The 21,619-nt window shown below is 46.6% G+C and overlaps 3 protein-coding genes across 3 annotated transcripts; 1 reads left to right on the top strand and 2 right to left on the bottom strand.

Annotated features, from left to right (window-relative positions):
* Positions 1–78: 78 nt before the first annotated feature.
* Positions 79–6,018, bottom strand: SURF2 (surfeit 2). Its single transcript, XM_084649897.1, has 6 exons — positions 5,886–6,018; positions 5,057–5,211; positions 4,725–4,828; positions 2,304–2,489; positions 1,180–1,355; positions 79–184 (listed from the first exon to the last, which is right to left on the bottom strand). The coding sequence occupies exons 1-6, from the start codon at positions 5,961–5,963 to the stop codon at positions 101–103; spliced, it is 783 nt and encodes a 260-aa protein (XP_084506023.1). The 5' UTR covers positions 5,964–6,018; the 3' UTR covers positions 79–100.
* A 128-nt stretch (positions 6,019–6,146) lies between these two features.
* Positions 6,147–13,240, top strand: SURF1 (SURF1 cytochrome c oxidase assembly factor). Its single transcript, XM_084649901.1, has 9 exons — positions 6,147–6,263; positions 7,834–7,915; positions 8,359–8,486; positions 8,924–9,006; positions 10,044–10,235; positions 10,613–10,685; positions 11,101–11,263; positions 12,058–12,139; positions 12,547–13,240. The coding sequence occupies exons 1-9, from the start codon at positions 6,216–6,218 to the stop codon at positions 12,611–12,613; spliced, it is 918 nt and encodes a 305-aa protein (XP_084506027.1). The 5' UTR covers positions 6,147–6,215; the 3' UTR covers positions 12,614–13,240.
* Positions 13,241–15,708: 2,468 nt separating this feature from the next.
* RPL7A (ribosomal protein L7a) lies at positions 15,709–21,431 on the bottom strand. The gene is made up of 8 exons (XM_084649902.1): positions 21,316–21,431; positions 20,226–20,346; positions 19,385–19,534; positions 18,283–18,423; positions 17,800–17,879; positions 17,090–17,220; positions 16,432–16,501; positions 15,709–15,871 (listed from the first exon to the last, which is right to left on the bottom strand). Exons 1-8 carry the CDS (start codon positions 21,316–21,318, stop codon positions 15,767–15,769), a joined length of 801 nt encoding a protein of 266 aa, XP_084506028.1. The 5' UTR covers positions 21,319–21,431; the 3' UTR covers positions 15,709–15,766.
* Positions 21,432–21,619: the final 188 nt, after the last annotated feature.

The following is a 21,619-nucleotide window of genomic DNA, read 5'->3' as shown; positions in this document are numbered from 1 at the left end:
AGGCTTTTCAGTAGGACTTGTGCCACCCTGCCCCATTTAGACAACAACACTGCCACATAACTACCTCCAGCCAACTAGTGTTTCATACTTATAGAAAAGTTTATTTTCCATTGGCTGCTTTCCTGAAGCTTTTGGGTTTTCGATGGTGACTCTTAAATTTCTTCTTTAAGGAATTCAACTGTGGCTGTGGAGAGAGAGAAATTGCACTGTCTTTCCAAGAACCTCTGCATGTGTCCAGGGTTAGAATGCTCGCACAAAGCATCACACCAAACTTCTTGTTTTTCAAGTTGAGAGTGTCCATACAATCCCAGTCCTAGTTACTGAGGACACAGGGCCAGTAAGAGACAAGACTTGACTTCCAGCTCCCCTCAGCCCTTGTATAAGATCTACAAACAACATCCCCTCCCTTTCTCCCAACAAATACAGTGTCTGTACCAAATGCTCCTCATAGAACTGAGCCATAAAATACTGCAGATCCTGTTCTTCCCCGGGTAGAGGAAGGGAGACAAGGAGGAAATCTACCTCCTCCCCTCTGAGTTGTCTTCTAGAATCATCCTTTTAATCAGCAATGATGTTCCTGAAACCCAGACCACTTTACACATGCAGGGCCTGAACATGCATTCCTGCTGTTTTCCAAACACACAAGGACTGCAGGATCAGGACTAAAATGTCTGCTCCTGTGAAGAGATTCCACAGGCAGAATCAGGAACACTGAGAAAGGGTAAAGGGGGCAACTTGATAGGGTTTAAATCCTATCAACCTTTTCATTCTAAAGGAGACTGATTAAGGAGGGAGTAGTGGATGTAATTTTAGGACCTAAAGGACACTTCTGTCTCCTTGGCCTAAGATTCCCACTCCTGGGGCAGCAAGCAGTAGGATTCAAACCAGGACTAGACATTTGTATGGGTAATAATATCCCCAGTTACTCTAGCCAGGATACAAGTTCACTAAAGGATAGAAACCCAATACTTCAGGATCTAAGCCAGTCACGAGACTTCCAGGGTCAGGAGGAAACATCCCCTGAAAGGTGAGCCCATCTTGCATCGGCCCCTCTCACAGACAGGAGAGGGGATGGATCATTGGTCTAATCATGCAGTACATCCTCACACACAGAGGCTCACCTCTGATTCTGCAAACACTCTCCCTTGATGTGGCTGTGCATGGCAGCACAGCACTCACCTTTCCCCTTTTGTTGCCAGCTCGTCTGGTCTCGTCCATCTTTTCACTCTCCTCTCCATTCATGCTGCTGTTTTCCTCTGCAGGCTTGGCCCCATCTTCCTCGCTGTCTGTCACAAAGTCATCACCACCTTCCCTGTCTCCTTGCACCACCGGCCTTTTTTCTGGGAAAAGCTCAGCTAAAACACAAAGTAAGGCCCAACTTGGGATCAGATTCCTCTGCCTACTGCTTTGACTTAGCCCTTACTCCAATGGCTTCCCAGGCAACTTTCTTAAAGGTGTTTCATCAGCAAAGGCACTGGAGGTTGCAAAACTGAAGCACCAAATTCCAGTCCTTTTATCAGCAATAGCTGAATATCCCCGACAGCTGGGCAGCACATTACTATCAAGACACCAGGAAGACAAATATAACCCCCGTATTTCAGTAGTAAGTGTCCAGTACCCTTATTAGCCCAGCTACAGGGGATATTTAGCAGACATACTCCAGTAGCCTTACAACCCCACCTCTCCTCCAGTCTTTTTTAGACAGGAACTTAATAGAATTCACCCTACCTGGTAGGAAATCCTCTGCAGGGTGGGTGGGATTGTAGGCTCCAGGACTGTTCTGGGAAAGGCAGAGGAGTGCATGTCGCCTGTGAGCATGCAGGTTCCGGCAGGTCCTGTGCTGACAAGTGCTTCTCCCCTTGTATGATCTCAGTCTTGGTGGCGATTCAGTGAAAATTGGCATTTAATGCTCAGGATCTGGAGATTCCCCACCCACTCTGGATTCTGTGTTTAGGAATCACCACCTTCCCACATACATGTTGTACGTGCCACGTGTTCCTCCTGCTGGCATTACACCAGTAAAATCATTGGCTGGATCCAGTCCTGCTGCTGCCCTCTAATGCTAGCAGGAAGGAAACGCTACATCTCTTTTCCTACAATTTTGTTCTTTTCTGTTAGCAACCAACAATAAATTATCTCCAGGCATCCCTCCCCCATGCTGCTAACGAAGTTTAAATTGACATTAAATTGAGTTGGCTTTGTGGCTTCCCAGCGGGTAGCCAACTAGGAAGAGGAGGAGCCAGGGAATAGAAACTGAGAGCACCCCTTTAAGACAGTCAGAAAACACAAAAGCTCTTGCTCACATGGGTACAGGTCGCTCATGCTATCATCTGTGTCATCTTCTTCCTCTTCACTGGACATAGGCTCCCAAAATTCTCCCTTTCTGCGGGGCTGCCTGCTCCCCTCGGCCTGGTCATCTCGTCGCCGCTGTCTCTTCTGCAGGAGGCAGGCAGGGACGTACTCCACGCCCTCCTTCTGGCACTCCTCATCTAAAAACAAACCAGGCAGGGCTCATTCACAAATAATGCAAATGGTTCAAGAATTTGGTGGTCTCGTTAAGAACAGAATGGACTAGAAGCAGAGCACAGTGCTAGGCAGCACGTCAGAAATGCAAACAGCATCTATGAGCAGATCTAGAGGGACTTTAAGCAGACCTAGGGAGCCTAAGATTTTGTCACGCTGCCCATATTTCGGTTTCTAGCAGCAGCAAAGGGGGTGTGTGTTTACTGTTTGTGAAAGGTGCCCTGCAGACTGGAGTCCACTGAGGAAGTACAGCACGAGCAACACCAATGCCAGCTTCCCACACACACTGCCCCAACTCTCACTGGGAGATCCCTACGAGAGCTGCAGTGTAGTTCAGTCTTCCTGGTCCATTCAAAACTTGGCTTATCTGATGAGAATGCCAATAGTACCTACAGATACTGTAACTGCAGGGGAGATGTTTTATATGAGGTGGCTGCTTGCTCACCAGAACCTGGACTGGGATATGCCAGCTCACTTCATACAGGCCATCAAGCAGCCAACAGATGCTGACATTTAGTCACTGCTGACCTGGGCAGGATCTGAAGACCAGTAATCTGCAACCTCCAGTACCTTTGCTGATGAAACATAACTATGTCAAGAGCCAGACACAGTTAGTCTTGAGAATGACTTGAAGTCTTAACACAATTCCCCACAGATAGGAGCTGTTATGCAGGTTTGCATTAGTGAGGCCCAAGAAGTTCACAAACTGTGGTGTGCAGATAGGTGGCTAGTCACTTGGTACCAGTTCCTCCCCATTTCCAGCTGGTAAGTTGTACTTAAGGGTGTTAGGGGGCTTATTCCTTCACCCACTTACTTCCCTGGTCCTTCTCGCATGAACAGAGAGCAACAATACCCGAAGTCCAAAGGTGCAAACAATTCGATGTTTATTGGGGTGAACTTCCAGCAAGCATGATTCCAGTTTCCTTCCTTAGTATCCTCCTTCCCAGCTCTGACACCACAGAGCCTTACACCTGTATCCCTGTTCCCATTCCTACCCTTAGCCAAACATGATTCCAACTTCCTTACTCCCATTCCCTGTTCCCATTTCCCCCTTTAGCAAAACATGATTCCAATTTTCTTACCCCCATTCCCTGTTCCCATCTCCCCCGCACACCCACCCCTCCCACCCACACCCACTTCCTCATTGACTACAGATTATATAGTAAAACTTGAGTTCCGCTTAGCTATACCTTAATCAATCATTTTCCTGAAATTTAACTAACCAATCCTAACATATTGTAACATGATTATGTAACCAATTATATCCCACCACCTTAATTAGTTTACACCCAGCAAAATTAATTATACAGCAGACAGGAACAATCACAGAACCAGAGAGATTATACAGACAAACAATAGCAAAGTGGGAACTATAATGACAAAACAATACAGAAGTGAGGATTTCACATCCCAGCTATTGATAAGTGAGTTCTTGCCAGACAGGATGCTATCAAACTAAGTTTCCTTTTACATTTTCTAGGCACTTCCCTTTCTCTGGAGGTGATAGGAATACAATCCTGTCCTGATAAGTGCCTAACAGCCCAATAGCACCTTATTTCAATGTGACTAGTTTGGAATGTGAGGATGTGACTGTTCGCTTCCCAGCTTATGGCTGCCTCTGCTGCTTAGCCAAAGGTCTTAGCCTAAGAACAGGGCCTCAGACCATCACAGTAAGAGAAGGCCCTTACACCAGCAGATAGTGATTTTGATTCTTTCTTTTATACCTCTATAATTAGCCAAGTGATAAGAATACACCTAAATTCTTAAAGTACAGGCCTTTGCAGACTGGCCTGAATATCTTTATCCTAACAAAGGGCAGCTAAAAAAATATTAAATAATTTCCTAATTACATTTTTGGTGCAAGTAACAATTGCCACAGGGACATTACAAGATCACAAATGGAAGGAAACATGTCTACAAGGCAATCCCTGAATTAAAGTGTGACCTACGCTATTGGAAAGTTTGAGAATCCCTACTTTAAAGTAGACACTCCAATTTGTTCACTATAGGAAACCATTGCTCTCTACTTTTGAAGTCACCCTTCCTTCCTGGCTGGGGGAAGCATGCAGGAGCACTGCTCTGTATTACTGCCATGCTGCAGAACGATTTCCAAACACTCTACACATGCATAGCAGGAGAGCACGTTAAAAGGTCAGAAAGGGAAGAGAAAAAACACAGCAGAAGACGATAGAGTCACTTACATTTTTTCAGCGCTCTCTGATAGCGCCTTCCTTGGACATGACGCAGCACATGCTCTGGAAGCCTGTTGATGTGCCTGAGAGTGAGCTTGCAAAACAGCTGGTGGCTAGAGAAGAAAAACCAGACATGCAGTTTAGTAAAATTATTATATAAAAGAAATGAAAGTCTCTCACCTCTAAGCGGCCAGTTCAGAGTCAAAAGCTGCTTTATAAATGCTTTTCCAGCCCACTGGATGGATAACTACTTAAACACTCAGGCATCACTCCCCCATTGGCCATACAATTAACAATAGCAAGAGCTCCATATGAACATTAAGGAAGAAAAAGACACGCACGGATTCTTAGTACTGGGCACAATGTGTGGCTCGAATTCGCTGTAGTCAAATGCTCTTGCGGTCTTTATCAGTCTCAGATACTTCTTGCCACTAGTATAAGCTTGCAGCTCTGGCATCCGACATGGCAGCTCGTGACCTGTCAACCTGCATTTTACCTGAGCAGCCAAAAAGGAGAGAAGAAAACAGCCTATTGGAGCACTGCAAGGGCCCCTGTGATACTCTGGCTCTTTCCAGGCTAGGCATAAAGGTCTCTAACTCCTCTTCCCCGGCTCCAGACACCCCCAAGCAACCTTCCCTGCGGTTTACATCATTTTGGTCCCCAAAACCCCACCCCTAACAGAGCAAGGGGCAGGGGTAGCAGACCCCTCCCCTGCCCACCCTGTGGGCCCTGTCTGCTGGGCTGGTATCCAGAGGTGCAGGCAGGGAGATCTGTGCTCCCCTTCATGAGCGCTGCACCACCCTCCCCCTGGCTAACACTTCCTCTGACTTGGAGATCCCCCCACCCCCGGACTGGGGTCCGCCCCTGGGCTGCTCGCCTCAGCCCATCCCCCCTCCATCCCTGGGACTGCCCCCCCTCTGCCCCAGGCCACTCACCTCAGCCCGCTCCCCCTCCATCCCCGGGCCTGCCCCCTCACCCCCCCCGGGCCACTCGCCTCAACCCGCTCCCCCTCCACCCCTGGGACTGCCCCCTCCCCCCCGGGCCACTCGCCTCAGCCCGCCCCCCCTCCACCCCTGGGACTGCCCCCCCCCGGGCCGCTCGCCTCACCCCGCCCCCCCCCGGGTCCCCCGCCTCACCCCGCCCCGGGACTGGCCCCCCCGGGCCACTTGCCTTATTGCCCGGCTCGACGAGGCGCAACACCGGGTGCTGCTGTAGGAAACGCTGAACCTCCGCGGGCACCTCGCACATGATGGCGCTGGAGGGTGGCGGAGCCCGGCCGCCTCCTGCTCCGCCCCGGCCCCCACGTGGGGGCAGCCGGCCAGCCTAGGCCCCGGCCCACGCCGGAAGTCAGGGAACCCCGGAGGCTCCGGGAGCCGGAACCATAGAGAGCAGCGGCCGGCCGGACACCCCCGACTTCCGGTGGGAGCCGGAAGAGGAAGCCGCGGAGGCGGGGCGGAAGAGCCGGGGAGCGGTGCCCTGCTGCTGCTCGCTGGGGCCGCTATGGCCGGCTGGGGCCGGTTGCTGCCGCTGCGCAAGGCCAGCTACCAGGTAGGAGCCCGGGGCCCCCCTTCCCCGGCCGGGGCCCACAACTGCGGTGGGGCCGGGGCTTGCCCGGGCTGCCCGGTGAGGCGCAGGCCACCCCGCGCTCCGCTGCCAGGCTGGGCCAGGGGCCTGAGCGCTGTGTCAGGCCGCCTGCCCCTCGCTCCTGCCGCGAACGGTGTCGGGGAGGGAGGGAGCGCTGGTACCCGGCCAGGCCTCTCCTCGCCCTGTCGCGGGGGCTCGGGGGCAAGGTGGCCATGGGCTTGATCTGTGCTGTTAGGTTGGGTGTATCTAGTCTGTGGGCCCCCAGGGGTGTCAGGCCGGGGGAAGGGGTGTAGGTAGGTGGGGGTGTGGGGGGGTGTTTATTATGAAAGATACGCTGCTTGTTTCCAGCTGGGGTACTCTGAACAGAGAGGTCTCAAAAACGGAGTGAGGCTCGCTAAAATATCCCACTGAAACACAATTGGGGAGGAGGGGTACATTCATCACAAAAGGGAGCGTGTATAACGACTGCTGTAAATGAAATCCCCGTCTGTCTGGTCTCTTAAACAGCACCCAGAACTCTAGTCCCTTCTAAAACCGTCTAAGGATACATTAGGTTATATTAGACGTGTTAAATATTGCATTATTGTCAATAGCACTGTGTGCCTCCAAAGTGCTTAGTTAATGTTCCAGGCTTCATGTAAGCTTAGGCTGAACACATCCTGGTTGGTCTGCTTGCGCCTGCAGTCACTGCACCACTTCTGGAGATTACTCATTTTTGTCAGTTAGACATTGAGCTTGTGAGATGACTGAAGGACATAGATAAATGGGACATCTTGTGTCAGGGATTAAGCCATCCAGTAGTGTCCAAATCCAAATGAAGCTAGTTCTAAAATACTGACCAATAACGACTGACAGCTGTCAATCTGTTATTAACCAACATGATGATGTTGGTAGGGGACAAAGTATCTGAGTCTGGCCATGTCTGTTAGATGGTAATATGCCAACTGATTTAATGAAGCTCAAAAGTTATGAGGTACCAGAACTCTGGTGGCATTTATAGCAAGGAGATGTTCCCAATCATGTTAAGAAACAGCATCCTAATTTGTTCTATCTGATTTCTAATACAGAATAACATGAAGGTAAAGAGCAGTCATAATTGAACTATATTCCTACAATTGAAATTTGATTTTAAATTCTTTGTTTTGTAATCTAAATCAGAATGAGTTAGGGATGATGGTTCAAAGGAGATCTACAATACCTTTTCCCCAGCAAATAAAATCTTATAAGGTCACTGTGACAACGATTATCATGTGGGGCCAATTGCAAAGCAGAGCAGCTACAACAGGGGTTCTCAGACTCGGGGTCGGGACCCCTCAGGGGGTCACAAGGTTATTACATGGGGGGGTCATGAGCTGTCAACCTCCACCCCAAACCACGCTTTGCCTCCACCATTTATAATGGTGTTAAATATATTAAAAAGTGTTTTTAATTTATAAGGGGGGGTCACACTTAGAGACTTGCTATGTGAAAGGGGTCACAAGTAAAAAAAAGTTTAAGAGCCACTGGGCTACAAGATGTCTCTCATTTTGTTTAGATATCAAACTGTTTGGTCAGAAGAAATTTTTTTGGATATTCTCTTATTAAAGCACATTCTGGTCTGGTTCAGCAAAATAAAGGTAAGGGAGAATTTTTTGGGTCCTACTCAGTTTGTCTGATTCCAGAAGGTGTTGTATTTTGAGCAGCCATGTACCTATGCTTCATTGCAACAATATTTGGTATGAGGAGAGTGAAAAGAGGAACAGCTTCTGCTTTGGTAGTGGGTAATTTATTTTATTTTAAATGTATTAGGATTCAATGTAATTAAAAGGCTATTGTCATAAATAGAGTTCTTTCACCCACCTCAAGGAATGCAGGGAAGATTAACTAATTATAAAGCTCTCTGAAGATGAAAATCTCCAAGTGTCCTATTAATAGATACCTCATATAATGTAAATAAAATAGCTGACTAGCATTAAGCCAGTAGAATGGTAGCTTTGGAGCATGTTCACCTTCCATTTCTGATGGGGCAAACCCTGCAGGAATTTAGCTGGGTCCTGTTTCTCATTTTAATGTATTCCAGAGATTTGCTTGAGACCCTGCAGATGTGGAAGTTCCACAGCAGCTTCTGCTAAATCTGAAGAGGATGTCTTATTCAAGTGGGGCCTTTTACTGATCCCCCTCACCACATTTTGTCTTGGTACATGGCAGGTAAATACCACCATTTCATTCTCCTGAGATATCTGAGCACTTAGGAAGGAGTGGAAACTGTTCAGGATGGTGCGTGGCCTAACTCAAAGACATGGCCCTCTTAAGTGGCAACACAGAGGGTGGCCAACCCCCAAATTTGACCCCCCCCCTTTTTTTTTTTCTTTGTGTCTGTTGGCAAATTCCATGCAAGTTTGAGGATGGGAGATTCATTTTCCTTAAACCTATGTTTTAGTACTCTTTTTTTCTCCCTAAAATGTAGTGGTCTCACTTTTCAAATCACAGGCTTTCCTGTAATAGACCAATGTGACCCATGATGGAGGAAAAAATCCTGATGATGATATGGAGTTCCCTCCCCAAATTGCAAGAACTCATTATAAACAGCTCCCATATATATGACACTGCTGTGCACTACTACTTGTGCGTTTGTGCATTCCCAGGTTCAGCGTCGGAAGTGGAAGCTAAAATTGATAGCAGATTTGGAGTCAAGAGTTGCGTCAGAGCCCGTTCCTCTGCCTATAGAGTAAGTGTGAGAGTTGGGATGCTACTGTTTGTTTATGTAGCTCCAACTATGTGCTAGGAACTTTAGACATAATCCTCATCCCCAGGGGCTTACTAGATGACATACAAATGAAGGGATGCCACAAAAAACAATGTGAACAAGAAGGGAAGGAAGGTAAATGTCATGTTAGTTCCATTATTTTAAATAGGGACTGGGAGCACGTCGCTGGGAGAGGCATCATGCAGTGCCATAAATATACGCAGTACTTTTAAAGACTTGCAAAAAGGCAAGGTCTCTGTCTTGTAGAGTTTGCAGTATAATTCAGACAAGTATGATGCACAGGATGACCACTCCGGGGCAGGAAGCTATTGGAGGTATTGCTGGGGATGAGATCCATAGAAGGGACAGTGTTTAGGATTCGATCCAAAGACCACTGAAGTCAATGGAAAGATTCCCATTGATTTCAGAGGGCCTTGGATCATGCCCTCAGTACCTGGGTTCTGGCCGAGCATGGAAACCGTTTGTCAGATGGAGGAAAGCGGTGTGGGAGAAGGGTTCTGTTAGATCACATGGCCATCCAATACTGAGTGTGAAAACACTCCCAGTTTGTGCAAATTCGGGGATTGAGACAGGAAGGGAAATCTCTCCTGTTGATTTGGCATCTATGTGCTGTGTTAGCAGGAAGCAGACCCTCCTCCTCTCTGACTGGTGTTTGCCTAGCTGGGACACATAAAAGTGTTTGGGTGCAAGTGGCATGGAAGAGACTCAACTGATTTATGCATCTGTGAATGCACTCAGAATACTACTGACTGATCTTACTGTGAATTGATGTAACCTTTTCTCTTGTGCTACTAAATTATGAAGCCAGCTGTTTATCTCAAGGGCATTCTCTCCTGCCCCCCCCCCCCCTATTTCCACTGTTGCTGGTGCCTTCTTTGCTTTACTTGCCACCTTGCAAATTCGTCCATGGGGGAATAACAGGAGGAAGGAGATAAATCCTAAATGAAATTATGGAACTCACTGCATCTTTCATCTCCGTGCATCATGTTTCCCTGCAGCCCCATGGAGCTAAAGGAACTGGAGTACAGGTCTGTAAAGGCCCGAGGGTATTTCGACCACTCCAAGGAGCTCTATATTTTGCCACGTTCATTGGTGGATCCTGAACGAGAATCCAGAGAAGCTGGACGGCTGACATCCAACCCAGAGAGTGGAGCAAATGTCATTACTCCCTTCTACTGCACAGATCTAGGGTATGTTCAGATACTAACCAGAGAATCGTGTGTATTACTGCTGTGCTACAGCCAGGCACCTGAAACTCTGAAGCATGTGTTGCTTCCTCCTCCCTTCCAAAGATTGAATTGCAGCAGCTGGACTTGTATAAATCATTCTTTTCCCCTTATAAGAATCTTCCTGATAACCAGTAGGGCCACTGAGCCTTGACTCCGAATTGTTGATTACAGTGGGTTTTAAATACATTTAACAGGCTAAAAAAAAGTGGCCACCAAACGCCTGGCTTGCTAACCTCCTTGGTAGGTAGTTCAGGAAGTAGAGGAAGGTGATGGGAGTTCTGCTTTTGCTTGTGAAGGACTTTTTCTTTTCTTCTCTCTGTTTTTATATGTAACTGTAGGATCACAATTCTAGTCAATCGAGGATTTGTCCCTAAAAAGAAGGTGAAACCAGAGACCAGACTGAAAGGACAGGTAAGAGGAATAGCGTAAAGCCTCACTAGTTAAGAGTTCTGCTGGGACTGTCTGGGAGAAGCTGTTCATATGCCAAGTAAGACCACTAGATGCGTTTGGCACCATAGTAGGTCACATGACTATTCAATATCTTGAAGTGGACGGATACACTGTACTACTCAAAGCAGGTGGAGTTTTTCTCCCCTTTGGCTTGAATGAATGTAGTGCTCTTTAAAATGAGAAACTGATACTGATCTGCCTATTCCTCTGCTACACATCTCTGTCTTAACCTGCGGCACCATCAGTTCTCCCCTCTGTGGGCCTTGGATGGTGCTGGAGTTTTATGACCCAGATAAATATTCACCAGGGCCCAAGGGAATTTTGGAAAGGTATAAGCTGCAAAGAAATCTGCTGTTTTTTTGTTCCCTTCCTTTAGATCCGAGACGAAATAGACCTTGTTGGAGTGGTGAGGCTGTCGGAAACCCGGAAGCCTTTTGTGCCTGAAAACAACATAGAAAAGAACCGCTGGCATTACCGTGACCTGGAGGCTATGGCGAGGGTGACTGGCGCTGAGCCCATCTTTATCGATGCAGATTTCAGTAAGACAAAGGGGAATCTAGCTCTTTGTCTATCTTTTGTCCAATCTACATGGACCTATCTCCTCCTCAGTTTGAGAGTGGCCTAGTGTGTCTCTTGCCCTGAAATCTGTAATACCTGTGGGAGGCAGAGGAGTCCTAGTGCAGTGACTGACAGAAGTACTTTGCTTATTTTTCTTAGTGTAGAAATATTAATTTGCTAACTGGCTTAGACTTTAGTGCATTTCTCTAGAGACTTACCTCAGGCATTTCAAGACAGTAGGCGGGGCAGACAGGTATTGCACCTCTATCTTTGTTTCCTGTATTTTGCCAAGTTTAGTATCTTGAATAAGATTACCAGCACTGCAGAATGACAGCTCAGTATACAAAGGTGCATGAGAATTCTATGTTCTCACCTCCATTCCTATAGCAAGGGGCCAAGCCAGCACCCACAGAGAGATAAGAGCACCTGTTTCATGTGGCTGGGCTCAAGAAGGAAAACAGCACCTGTTATAGAATGCTGCTGCTACAGCAAAAATATGTTTTATATTCACCATTGAGCTCCCAGGGAAGAGTCAACTCTACAGCTGCAGTAGGTTTTGCAAATAACTCAAGAAACTTGTAGGCACAGTGGGTAATAGGATGGGGAGATACTGACTCCACTGTAGTTCTGATTCTAGAACAGTCATGTGCGATGCAGACTATTAATTTATATTACCATAGCCCCAGTCATAGACCAAGACCCCATTGTGCTTGGTGTTGTACAAACACTATTCTTTAAGCCTGTTTTAATCTGTGGCACCATATTGCACTTATAGGGAGCACAGTCCCAGGGGGACCCATTGGAGGCCAGACAAGAGTGACCTTGAGGAATGAACATATGCAGTACATAATTACCTGGTAAGCCTGCATTTACTATTACTTTAAGCTTCCAGAGTTTAAATTGGCTGACTTACTTAAGCTTCCAGAGTTTAAATTGGCTGACTTATGCAACACTGGGAGGACTGAAAGTGAGGGAGTTAACAGCATTGACTCGAAAATATCTGGCTTTCCTACTGCTTCGCTTTATGGCCTGTGACAAGTCACTTAAGGAAATGGAGGCCCAGAAAGGCTATCTGTAAAATGAGTTCTTTTAAGGCCTAATGTATGGAAAATACGTGGAGATCTGTGCATGGTAGATGCTCCAGTAATCCAAGCTGCAGCTACAGAGCAGTATATAATATTGTCTGCCAGCCCTCCCCCTTTAAAATCACCCGCTGAAACTGTCTTGTTCCCTTTCTGACTGACTCTTCCATTCCCATTTGCAGGTATGGCTTATGTGCTGCAACATCCTACATGTGGTACAAAAAGTTCATACAAAAAATACCCCTCTGAGAGAAGGCCCCCTATGGGTCTTTCCTTGATGCAACACATACAAGACCTCAAGCTCTCAGAAGACCCACAGAGAAGAAACTGGCCTGACTGTGAAAGAACCAAATTCACAAATTGCAAGTTTCATTTGAGTCTTCATCCCAAGCTGGCTCTGGCCTATCAAATGCTTGTTGTGGCTATGCTGCTCTGTAAATCAGTGCAGCTAGTGAATGACCATAAAACTGCTGATCAGCTTCTGTAAAAGAAATCTGTAAAGCCAGATGTTCTAGCATCTTGAGTCTGGCCACTCCCTGGAAATTGGTTGTAGCTGCTTCTTGGAAGCATTGAGCCATGGTTGTGTAGGGCTTATGCTATCACTGCCTTGCCTGTTTTTGCATAAGGTGGGGAAGAAATATTTTCAAATTGATTACTACTTTCACCTGGTGTAGGTGATAATTCAGGAAATGGTTTATCAATCACAAGGAGGTATGAGGTACAACTTGAGTACTTCTGTCATGATTGTGGAAACTATTAGAAATACCTCTCAAAGTTCACTCATGATCCAATGAATCAGGTCCTCTGGATTGTTTTATTAAAGAATGCACTTTACAGGGGAAGGTTTGCAGATGAGGAAATAAAGGGCTCTTTGTACATGTGGTCTTTTGCTCTGTGTATATCTGAACCAAGAACTCACCATGTCTTATCAGCTAGGAGATATTAGATCCTCTGCACTTAAGCTTCCTTAACTTAATGGGGTAGGTGCTATAATACTAATAGTTGAGGTAGCCCTGGCATTACCCTGAAAGTGTCTATGCCCCACCAGTGCTGACTAAGGGGTTCTTTCATCTATCTCACCTTTGGGGCCCATTCTGGTAGATATGGTCTGGGCATGCCTAAACCTACACAAGGAGTGGGGGAAGGATGCACCCCTTAACCTTTAGGCTAGTAGCTACAATATCTGTGCAGGATACACAGGTTCAGGCCCCCCCTGTAAAGGCAAAGAGTAACTAACTTCCTTTGAGAGGCGGGGCTTAAGTAACACAAGTTTTGTAGTGGCTAACTTACACATACTGGCTTTTATGAATCCCATTCTTTGGTAGCTAGGCTCCCTCTACAACATTCAGAGTGTTAAGTGCTAAACTCTAGGTTGTGAACAGCAGTTGGCTAGTTCTGCACCTTAGACAGGGCTTCCTTTATATTAACTGATAAAAGCCTAGCTACAAAAAAGTGAGTCAGCATTTATCCAATGACCACCAAAAACAGCTACCTCTGTCTAAGAGCTTGCCCACACAAAGCTATAATGCATACTACAGCAGTGGGATTTCTAAAGCACGCTAACAGTTCCCTAGTGCTAGTTGAAAGAGTACTACACTAAAATGCACAAGTAAAGGTTACTCATTCCAGTAGTACATACTGTACATTCGTTACATGTACAAAGAGCTACTCTTGAGGGCACTCTGCCAAAAACTAAAAATTCTGCACACTTTAAAATTCCGCAAATTTTGTCAAATAAACATGGAGGCTTCAATAGAGCATTGGGGAGCACAGGCCACTGGCTGCATAGAGGGGGGGAAGACCACTGTGCAGCTCCCAAGCATGGAGGGATTGAGGTGTGGGTTGAGAGGGTTCTACATGGGGCAATCTGGGTGCAGGTGGTTCACTGGGGGATTAGGGAGATCTGGATGCAGATGGGCTTGTTAGGGGTTCTAGGTGCAATGGTAATGGGACTCTGCAAGGGGAGGCAAGCTGAAGGTGGTTGGGGCAGGACAGAGCTTAGTGGAGGGTCCAGCTGATAGGAGAGTGGCACTCTGGGGTGGGGATCTGGGTCCAGCTGGTTGAGTTACACTGAGGAAGCAGTTGCCTGTACAAGGATCCCTCCCCCCTGCAGCTGAGAAGCCATAGGTGCAGAAGGTGGTGGGGAGGGTTGTATGACTTCCTTTGCTTACCCCTCAGTCATTTTTCTGCAGAGAAACAAGAAGCTGTGGAGGACAAATTCTGCACAGGCTCAGAACTCCCCAGGAGTTTTCAGCATCTACATAAAACTCAGAAATTGCAAACACTAAACCATGGAAAACAGAAGTGCCCTCTTGACATTTGCTACAGTAAAGCTTGAGCCTGTAAGCAGGCCTTGACAAGGCTTTTAAAAGGCATGATTTTGATTTAGGTATGTCAGCTACATAACTTAAGGCAGTCAAGTGAAAATAGTTTAATATAGCTAGCTTGGTACATGCATAGTTATGTTTATTAGATCAAGCTTAGAAAATTAGAATGAGTTAGATCAGTGGCTCTCAAACTTTTGTACTGGTGACCCCTTTCACATAGCAAGCCTCAAGTGTGACCCCCTAAACACACTAACACCATTACAAATGCTGGAGGCAAAGTTGGGTTTGGGGTGGATGCTGACAGCTAGTGACCCTCAGGTACAACCTTGTGACCCCCTGAGGGGTCACAACCCCCAGTTTGGGAACCCCTAAGCTAGATAAACTAGCTTTTAAATCACAGGCCTGGCCTACAGTCATGTATCATCATAGCTTGTAGACAAACCATACTTGCATCCCCAATAGGGATTATACTGCTTTAGCAATACAGGTCTTGTGAAGAGTATTTCAGACAAATCCACAACAAACGGTTAGGGGAAGGGACTCCTCCAAGAGCCAGAAGTAAAAAGTCTCCTGTTTTACAAGTTGTGTACTGATTAAGTGCGTCACTGCACAGGAGCAGCAGGTTCAGTTCCTAGCTTTGCAATGGGAGTCCTGAGGCCCAGTGCACTGCCATAGCCACAGGTCCATTTAAAGAGAAAAGTGGGCCATACATACATGATGCATTTAAGGTTAAATTTTCTGGTGAATTTCACGAGGTTTTACAGCATATATGTATTAAGGCAGAAGTTATCCAGGACACTACAGAAGACTGGCAGTAAGGGGTAAAGTGGTTTCTAGTTTACTGAGTCTTTGCAGTAGGTTCAGTGGCTTCCTTCTTTTTGTTAACTGGGTTTACACTCCCAGCACTAAGGGATTGATGAACACTCAATGGCTATTCAGTTCTTGTCTTCGCATTTACTTAGGACTCAAGTGCTTTAATACTAGCTTTTTTGAAACATCCCAGATCAGATGCCATGCTGAAACACTGTTTTAGATTTTATTTTTTTATGTACAGAAAAATTTATGTCCAGTACATTTAGCCCAGCTTGGTGGCTAGTTCTTTAGCCTTGGCTTTCTCAAGCTTGGCAATGCGAGCCACTGATTTTGGCCCCAAGACATTACCACCCCAGTGACGACGGATCTAGAGAGGGGGGAAAAAAAAAATAGGTTAGGCACCCTTTCCCAGTAAGTCCAGCATAAGCTATCAGAATGATTAGTTAACCCTTTATCCCACAGTGTGGAACTTTAACAGTTCAGTTCCTGCAAGTCACTGACTTCAGGTTCCAGATGCTTAAAGAATGTCTGTATTTGGCAACTACATCACATCTTCCCCATGATGGATTTACTAAGCAGATTGTGAAAATCACTAAGACTGAGAAAAGAATGGGTTTGAATTCACTGAATTTGTACATAACAGTGAAACATGATCTGAACTGGTATCCTGGGAGCTGTAATTTTAACTCCAGGAAGCCCTGGTTCTGGAAGGCAGACTGCAAAGTTCCTATGAAAGGACCAAAAGGTGCTGTGTGCAGAGGTTTGGGCCTGTCAGACAGTTGGTGTCATTTATTTCTAGCTACTTGCACCTAAATCTGCACTGTTTTCCGCTTCTGTCCAATAAGATTTTTTTTCAAGGAATCTTGAAGTGTATGGGCTCAAGACGGATGTTGACACAAAAAGGGCTAGTGGCACAGAAATTCTTACCTCATCATATCTATCATTATAGTTGGTCTTGACAGCCTCAACCAGCTTGGCTAGGGCTCCTTTATCCTCACTGTAATGAGATACTAGCGTTAGTTCCTTTGGAACACCCACAGAAATAGCAGCCGCATTTTCTGAGGAACCTTTTGTCTCAGGGTTAAAAAGCTCTTAATGCCACATGATTTTTCAGGTGAAGAAATTCTATTTGCATCATTGTCAAAAGGTCCACCATTATTAAAACCACCATTTAGCATGGCCTCTCCATGCAGCAGACTGACAATACTTCACAACTATTCCCCCTCCCAAACGGAGTCGGGGCCCAGGCTCCAGCCCAGATGTCTACAATGCAATTCTAAAACCCCACAGCCCAAACCTGAATCAACTGTCCTGGGCCAGCTACAGCCATGCCATAGGTTGTACTACTGTGTAGACATATCCAGATTTACACCTGTATTAACAGTGGTTTTATCAGGCCCTATGTACTGTTCAGTTTTTTAAGTCTGTTGGTACTTAGTCTAGAATAGAAATCTGGTGTAGCTTTTTCTTTGGAAGATGGTCTTCCCCTCCCACCCCCCAATCTTTAACTAGGAGGATGGCTGTCTGCTCTCTGCTTCTGAGCTAATCAAATTTAGATTCTTAGAAAGCATGAGAACAAACTTACGGGTTAACCTGTGTGAAGGCAACACTGGTGCAGGTCTTTCTGTGGACCAGCCGCCCCAGTCTGGCCTTGCCCTTGATGATACAGTACGGAACTCCCATTTTGCGGCACAAGGCAGGCAGGAAGACCACCAACTAGGAAGAGATTAAGGATGTGTAGGGTCAGAGGCCCAAGAATGAAGACTACCCTCTTGGCTTTGCAACATGCAAATAAAAGGGTGGGCTTTGGCAATTGCTCAGGGTTAAAAAGCTCTTATATAGTTTACTCTTCATGGTTGAGTTTCAGGTGAAGAAATTCATACATCATTGCAATGGCCAAGCCTCACTATGTAAAAGCCAAGAACTCTACCACGAAGACCATTCAGTACAAATTTGGTTTATTACATGTTGTACAGAACATGCATACAAAGTAACAGTAACAAATTTCTCAGATTCTTTCAAGGTTAGTTTTGCTACTTCATAATGAAATAATGAATAATAATGTTTTCTATAATGAAAAATGTCTTACTATGCCTTTGCCTGAGCTAGGCTCCAAACCTGGCATAGCAAATTAATGCCAATTATGGCTTTACCCTTTCCTAGCTCAATCCAGTTAGAGAGTTGTGTTACTGAATTACTGATATTGCTCCAGACACCCCTAGAAGTCCATATAATAGAGGGATCTGATCAGGACTATTTTAGAACAGAGTACTTACAAAAGAATAAGCCACTTACCTCAATGGGATCCACATCATGGGCAATCACTACCAGCTGAGCTTTCTTGTTCTCTACTAGAGTAGTGACCGTGTTGACACCTGCAAAGAAAAATCAATGAAGTAAGGTCTTTGCTATGGCCAAGTTTTTGAAAAAGCCAACAGAAGGCCTTTGAGTATTACATGGCTTGTATACAGATCTACGATTCAAGGGACAGTTGTGTGTGGCCACCAGCTCCTACCGATCAAGATTTGCAAGAGAAATATTATATGGACAATCTGCTATAGCTCAGGGTTAAAAAGCTCGTTTTGTTTGCTCTTCAGTTTGCATTTCAGGTGAAGAAATTCATACATCATTGCAATAGCTTGTCCAAGTCATTGATCAATGTGGAGAAGGAAGAACACAAAAGAAAACAAACTAGCCTACTCTTGTCAGTTGTAGAATAAGGCCTTGTCTCTCTAGACACCAAGGCAAGTTAAACACAAAACAAATGTAGACAGTTACCAGCTCTGAGGACAGGTGGTCTCTTAGTAGGAACATCCCCCTTTCCTGCAGCTTTCTGCTCAGCACGAGCCAGCAGCCTCTGTTTCTTCTCTTGCTTGGTCTCGGGTCTGTATTTGTGAGCCAATTTCAGAAGTTGAGTAGCTGAAACATAATCCAGATTCCATTAGTTGCCTTAAAGACAGGTTATCCCCCCCCCTCCCCACCCCCCAAAAAAAGATACTTTTGTGCATCAGCGATCTTGGTGGTGAGTAGTCATCATTAATGCTCAGATAGCAAATATTAATCATCATCATCTGCACAGTGTTATCTTATTCTTGCACTACGCAGCTCTAGTGCCAATTTTAGGCTCTGCTGCTGTGCATGTACCTTCTCATCTGCATGTCACAAGTTAGATCTCTTCCTGGCACCCCTGCTTCATTCATACCAACATAGATATCTGCTCATAGTATCAGCCAACTAAACCCCTCTTTCTACAGGATCTATGGTTAAAGTGTGGGCAACTTATCCCTTGTTGTCCCCCTCCTTGTAATAGAGGAGCACATTTTATATCAGCCTCCCAGATAACTAGTTACTCTGTATTACTTAGGCTGAAAATTCTTCTATACTTATTGCTCTTTTACAAACCATTTCCGTGCGTTGGCAGTTGTATCTTTCTGACCTCCAGCCCCAATTTTCCCCTTATTCTAGCTCAACTTATCTGACTGCTGTTCCCTCCACAAGCCTGCACCCCAATCCAACTCTACTCAGGAGACTATTTACAGTGATGCAACTGGGCCCCATACTTTCCATGTACACTTAAGGTACATACTAAGGTCCAAATTCAAGATCAGGGCTCTTGTATTTTTGGGAGAACATGGAGAGTGGGAATGATCTAACATTTCCCCAGACAGATAGTGAACCCTGATGATGCACAGGTGTGTTCAGATAGCTCTTGAATGGAACTACAAATTCCCCCTCCCCCACACAGATCAGTATCAGAACCCACACAAAAAACCTTTCAAATTGAATGTAGATTTTTACATGTTAAGTCAAAATTTTGTTTTCTCAGACCCTCATTATAAGCAACTAGAACCAAGAAAGGTTTTTCAGATCTTGATCTTACCTGTTTGGCGGTCCAAAGCCTGGGTGAACTGGTTAATTGCAGGGGGCACCTTCAAACGTTTGTAAAGAATGGATCTCTGCCGCTGGAGTCTGATGTAGCGTGGCCATTTCACAAAACGTGTCAGATCACGCTTGGGCTGGATATCCTGTCCTGAAACACAGACCACCATTCAGATGCTCCAAAGCCATTTGAGTACACTATGGAGCACAGATAGGAGTGCATCAGCGATCTTGGTGGATATACATGTCAGCACTATCACTCAGATAGCAAATATTCTTTTGCATCATCTGCACACAGTATGAAAAGCTGCTGTTCAACTATTTTAGCAAACTATGCAGGGGGGGGGCGCACAGGTGGTGTCAGGTCTGGTCTCTGTTAAAACCAGAATTTGAGAATGTTTTCTACTACCATATTCAATCCCTGGTCTCCCTCCCCACCACTCCTAAACCCAAGATTTCTGTCCACAGCCTATTAGAAATGGCATTTCTATGAAAGGCGCCCATTTACACCACAATTAGATACTCATCTTATTTCAGACAACCATAATATATCCCTATCACACGATGAACTCTGCTAATTGCTTAACAATGCTTTACCACCAAAACATAAGACACATCTACATTAGATTTTCATTTAGCATGTCGTGTCTGTGCAGCCAGTAAGCCTAAACAGTTAACTTCACTATCAGTTGCAGGGGTAGAGGAAGTCCACACTACAACTTTAATCAAATGCAACAAAAATGTTGGTTATGCCTGAGACAAACACCATTACCTATTCAGAGCATTATCTCTTGAACAGCAGCTGAAACAGTCCAAAGCACCCCAAATGCCCATTTACTCACCAATGCCAAAGTTCTTGGGCCTCTTCTCGAAGAGAGGATTTACAACCTTCTTGGCCTCCTGCTTCTTGACTACAGCAGGGGCAGGTGCCACCTTCTTGCCCTTAGCCTTCTTTCCTTTTGGCTGCAAATGAAAGAAATGCTAAATTCCCTCCATTCAAGCCATGCCCGCTTGGAGAGGCTTATGTTTGTTAAAAATGGAGCATATTAGTGTGCAGGTCTAGACCCTGCCCTTGCAGGGGGAGCCATGATGCCTCAACCCCCTCCTCTTGATTATTGAGGCTCTTTTAAAGAGCCTCTTGTAAGAGATTTTGCTTGTGCAGATCAATGAGCCATTTTTCATCTCACTCAAACGCCCTTAGTCACAGAAAAACTCCGCCCAGTGCACAGCAATGTCCCAGCAGAGAGCTGCACCTAGTCTCCTCCAAATGGTGGTGTTGATGCTTTGCGATGGGAGCAAGAGCCCCCTCTCCCCCGCCCCAGTAGAGAGGAACTGGCTCCTCACACCGTCCTGCAGTACTGAAACCAGAAGTGATTATCTGCTCCGCGAGGAGACCATTCAGCAGGCAGACCCAGGGGCTTGGTTTGGACGCGGGTCCCAATCGCCTGGGTCTGCCGCATTTGAGCCGCGGCATACCAGGTGGTGCGAAGGCCCTTTGCTGGTTGGGGGCGGCTTGAACCTCAGCCCGAGGGGGGGAAAAAAGAGACCGCGCAAGGGCCGGGAGAGGAAACACGCCCGCCGGGCCGGGAGTCTCCTCTGCGGGTGCGAGTCCCCCCGGCCCGACACCAGAGGCACCGGCCTGCCCTTGTCCCCGGGGCCCCAACCCATCTCTGGGAAAGGCGCCCGAGAGCCCAGAGACGCGGCTCCCCACGGGCTACCCTCAGCCCCGCGGGGCCCTGCTGCAGGCGGCGGAGGCCCCGGCCGGCCCCGACTCCCGCAGACCTCGAAAGACAGCCCGGCCGGGCCCCTCCCGGGGGCCGCGCGTCCGCCCCGCCCGGTAGCGCCCGGCTACGACCCCGACGAAGGGGCGGATGGCGGCGGATTCACGCTCCCCCCCCCGACCCGGGCCCAGCAGCAACCGCCGACACTCACCATTTTGGATTGAGGTGGAAAAAGAGAGAGCGGGGCATACTGGGTAATATATGTATGGAGCTGGAAATCCCGCGAGAGCGAGGCAACGCTCGAGAGAGGCAGGGAGCAAGCAAGCCGGAGAGGATTTAAAGGGGCCGTGGTCTACTTCCTCTTAAAGGGGAAGTTGCCGACATTACCCTCTCGTGACCCCCTAACCTAGGGGGTGGTGGGGCTGAAACGAACAAAGGACGGAGCTTGTGGACGTAGAGACTGGACTCAGGAGATGTTCTTGTGGTGACCCCTATATTGGATGCAAATAAAGAAC

This window comes from Lepidochelys olivacea, assembly GCF_965140295.1.
Source record: "Lepidochelys olivacea isolate rLepOli2 genome assembly, chromosome: 16".
In the NCBI taxonomy this organism is placed as follows: domain Eukaryota; kingdom Metazoa; phylum Chordata; order Testudines; family Cheloniidae; genus Lepidochelys; species Lepidochelys olivacea.
This window is presented reverse-complemented; position numbering and strand designations above follow the sequence as displayed.

Excerpts from the sequence above, each read along its gene's own strand:
- SURF2 (XM_084649897.1), bottom strand. The coding sequence starts at position 5,963 with ATGTGCGAGGTGCCCGCGGAGGTTCAGCGTTTCCTACAGCAGCACCCG. Across the intron at positions 5,212-5,885 it reads TCGTCGAGCCGGGCAATAAG|GTAAAATGCAGGTTGACAGG; the intron begins GCAAGTGGCCCG and ends TTGGCTGCTCAG. Across the intron at positions 185-1,179 it reads CTGGCAACAAAAGGGGAAAG|CCACAGTTGAATTCCTTAAA; the intron begins GTGAGTGCTGTG and ends CTCTCTCCACAG.
- SURF1 (XM_084649901.1), top strand. The coding sequence starts at position 6,216 with ATGGCCGGCTGGGGCCGGTTGCTGCCGCTGCGCAAGGCCAGCTACCAG. Across the intron at positions 8,487-8,923 it reads TTTGTCTTGGTACATGGCAG|GTTCAGCGTCGGAAGTGGAA; the intron begins GTAAATACCACC and ends GTGCATTCCCAG. Across the intron at positions 11,264-12,057 it reads CTTTATCGATGCAGATTTCA|GGAGCACAGTCCCAGGGGGA; the intron begins GTAAGACAAAGG and ends TTGCACTTATAG.
- RPL7A (XM_084649902.1), bottom strand. Across the intron at positions 19,535-20,225 it reads GCCCAAGAACTTTGGCATTG|GACAGGATATCCAGCCCAAG; the intron begins GTGAGTAAATGG and ends TCTGTGTTTCAG. Across the intron at positions 15,872-16,431 it reads ATAATGATAGATATGATGAG|ATCCGTCGTCACTGGGGTGG; the intron begins GTAAGAATTTCT and ends CCCCCTCTCTAG.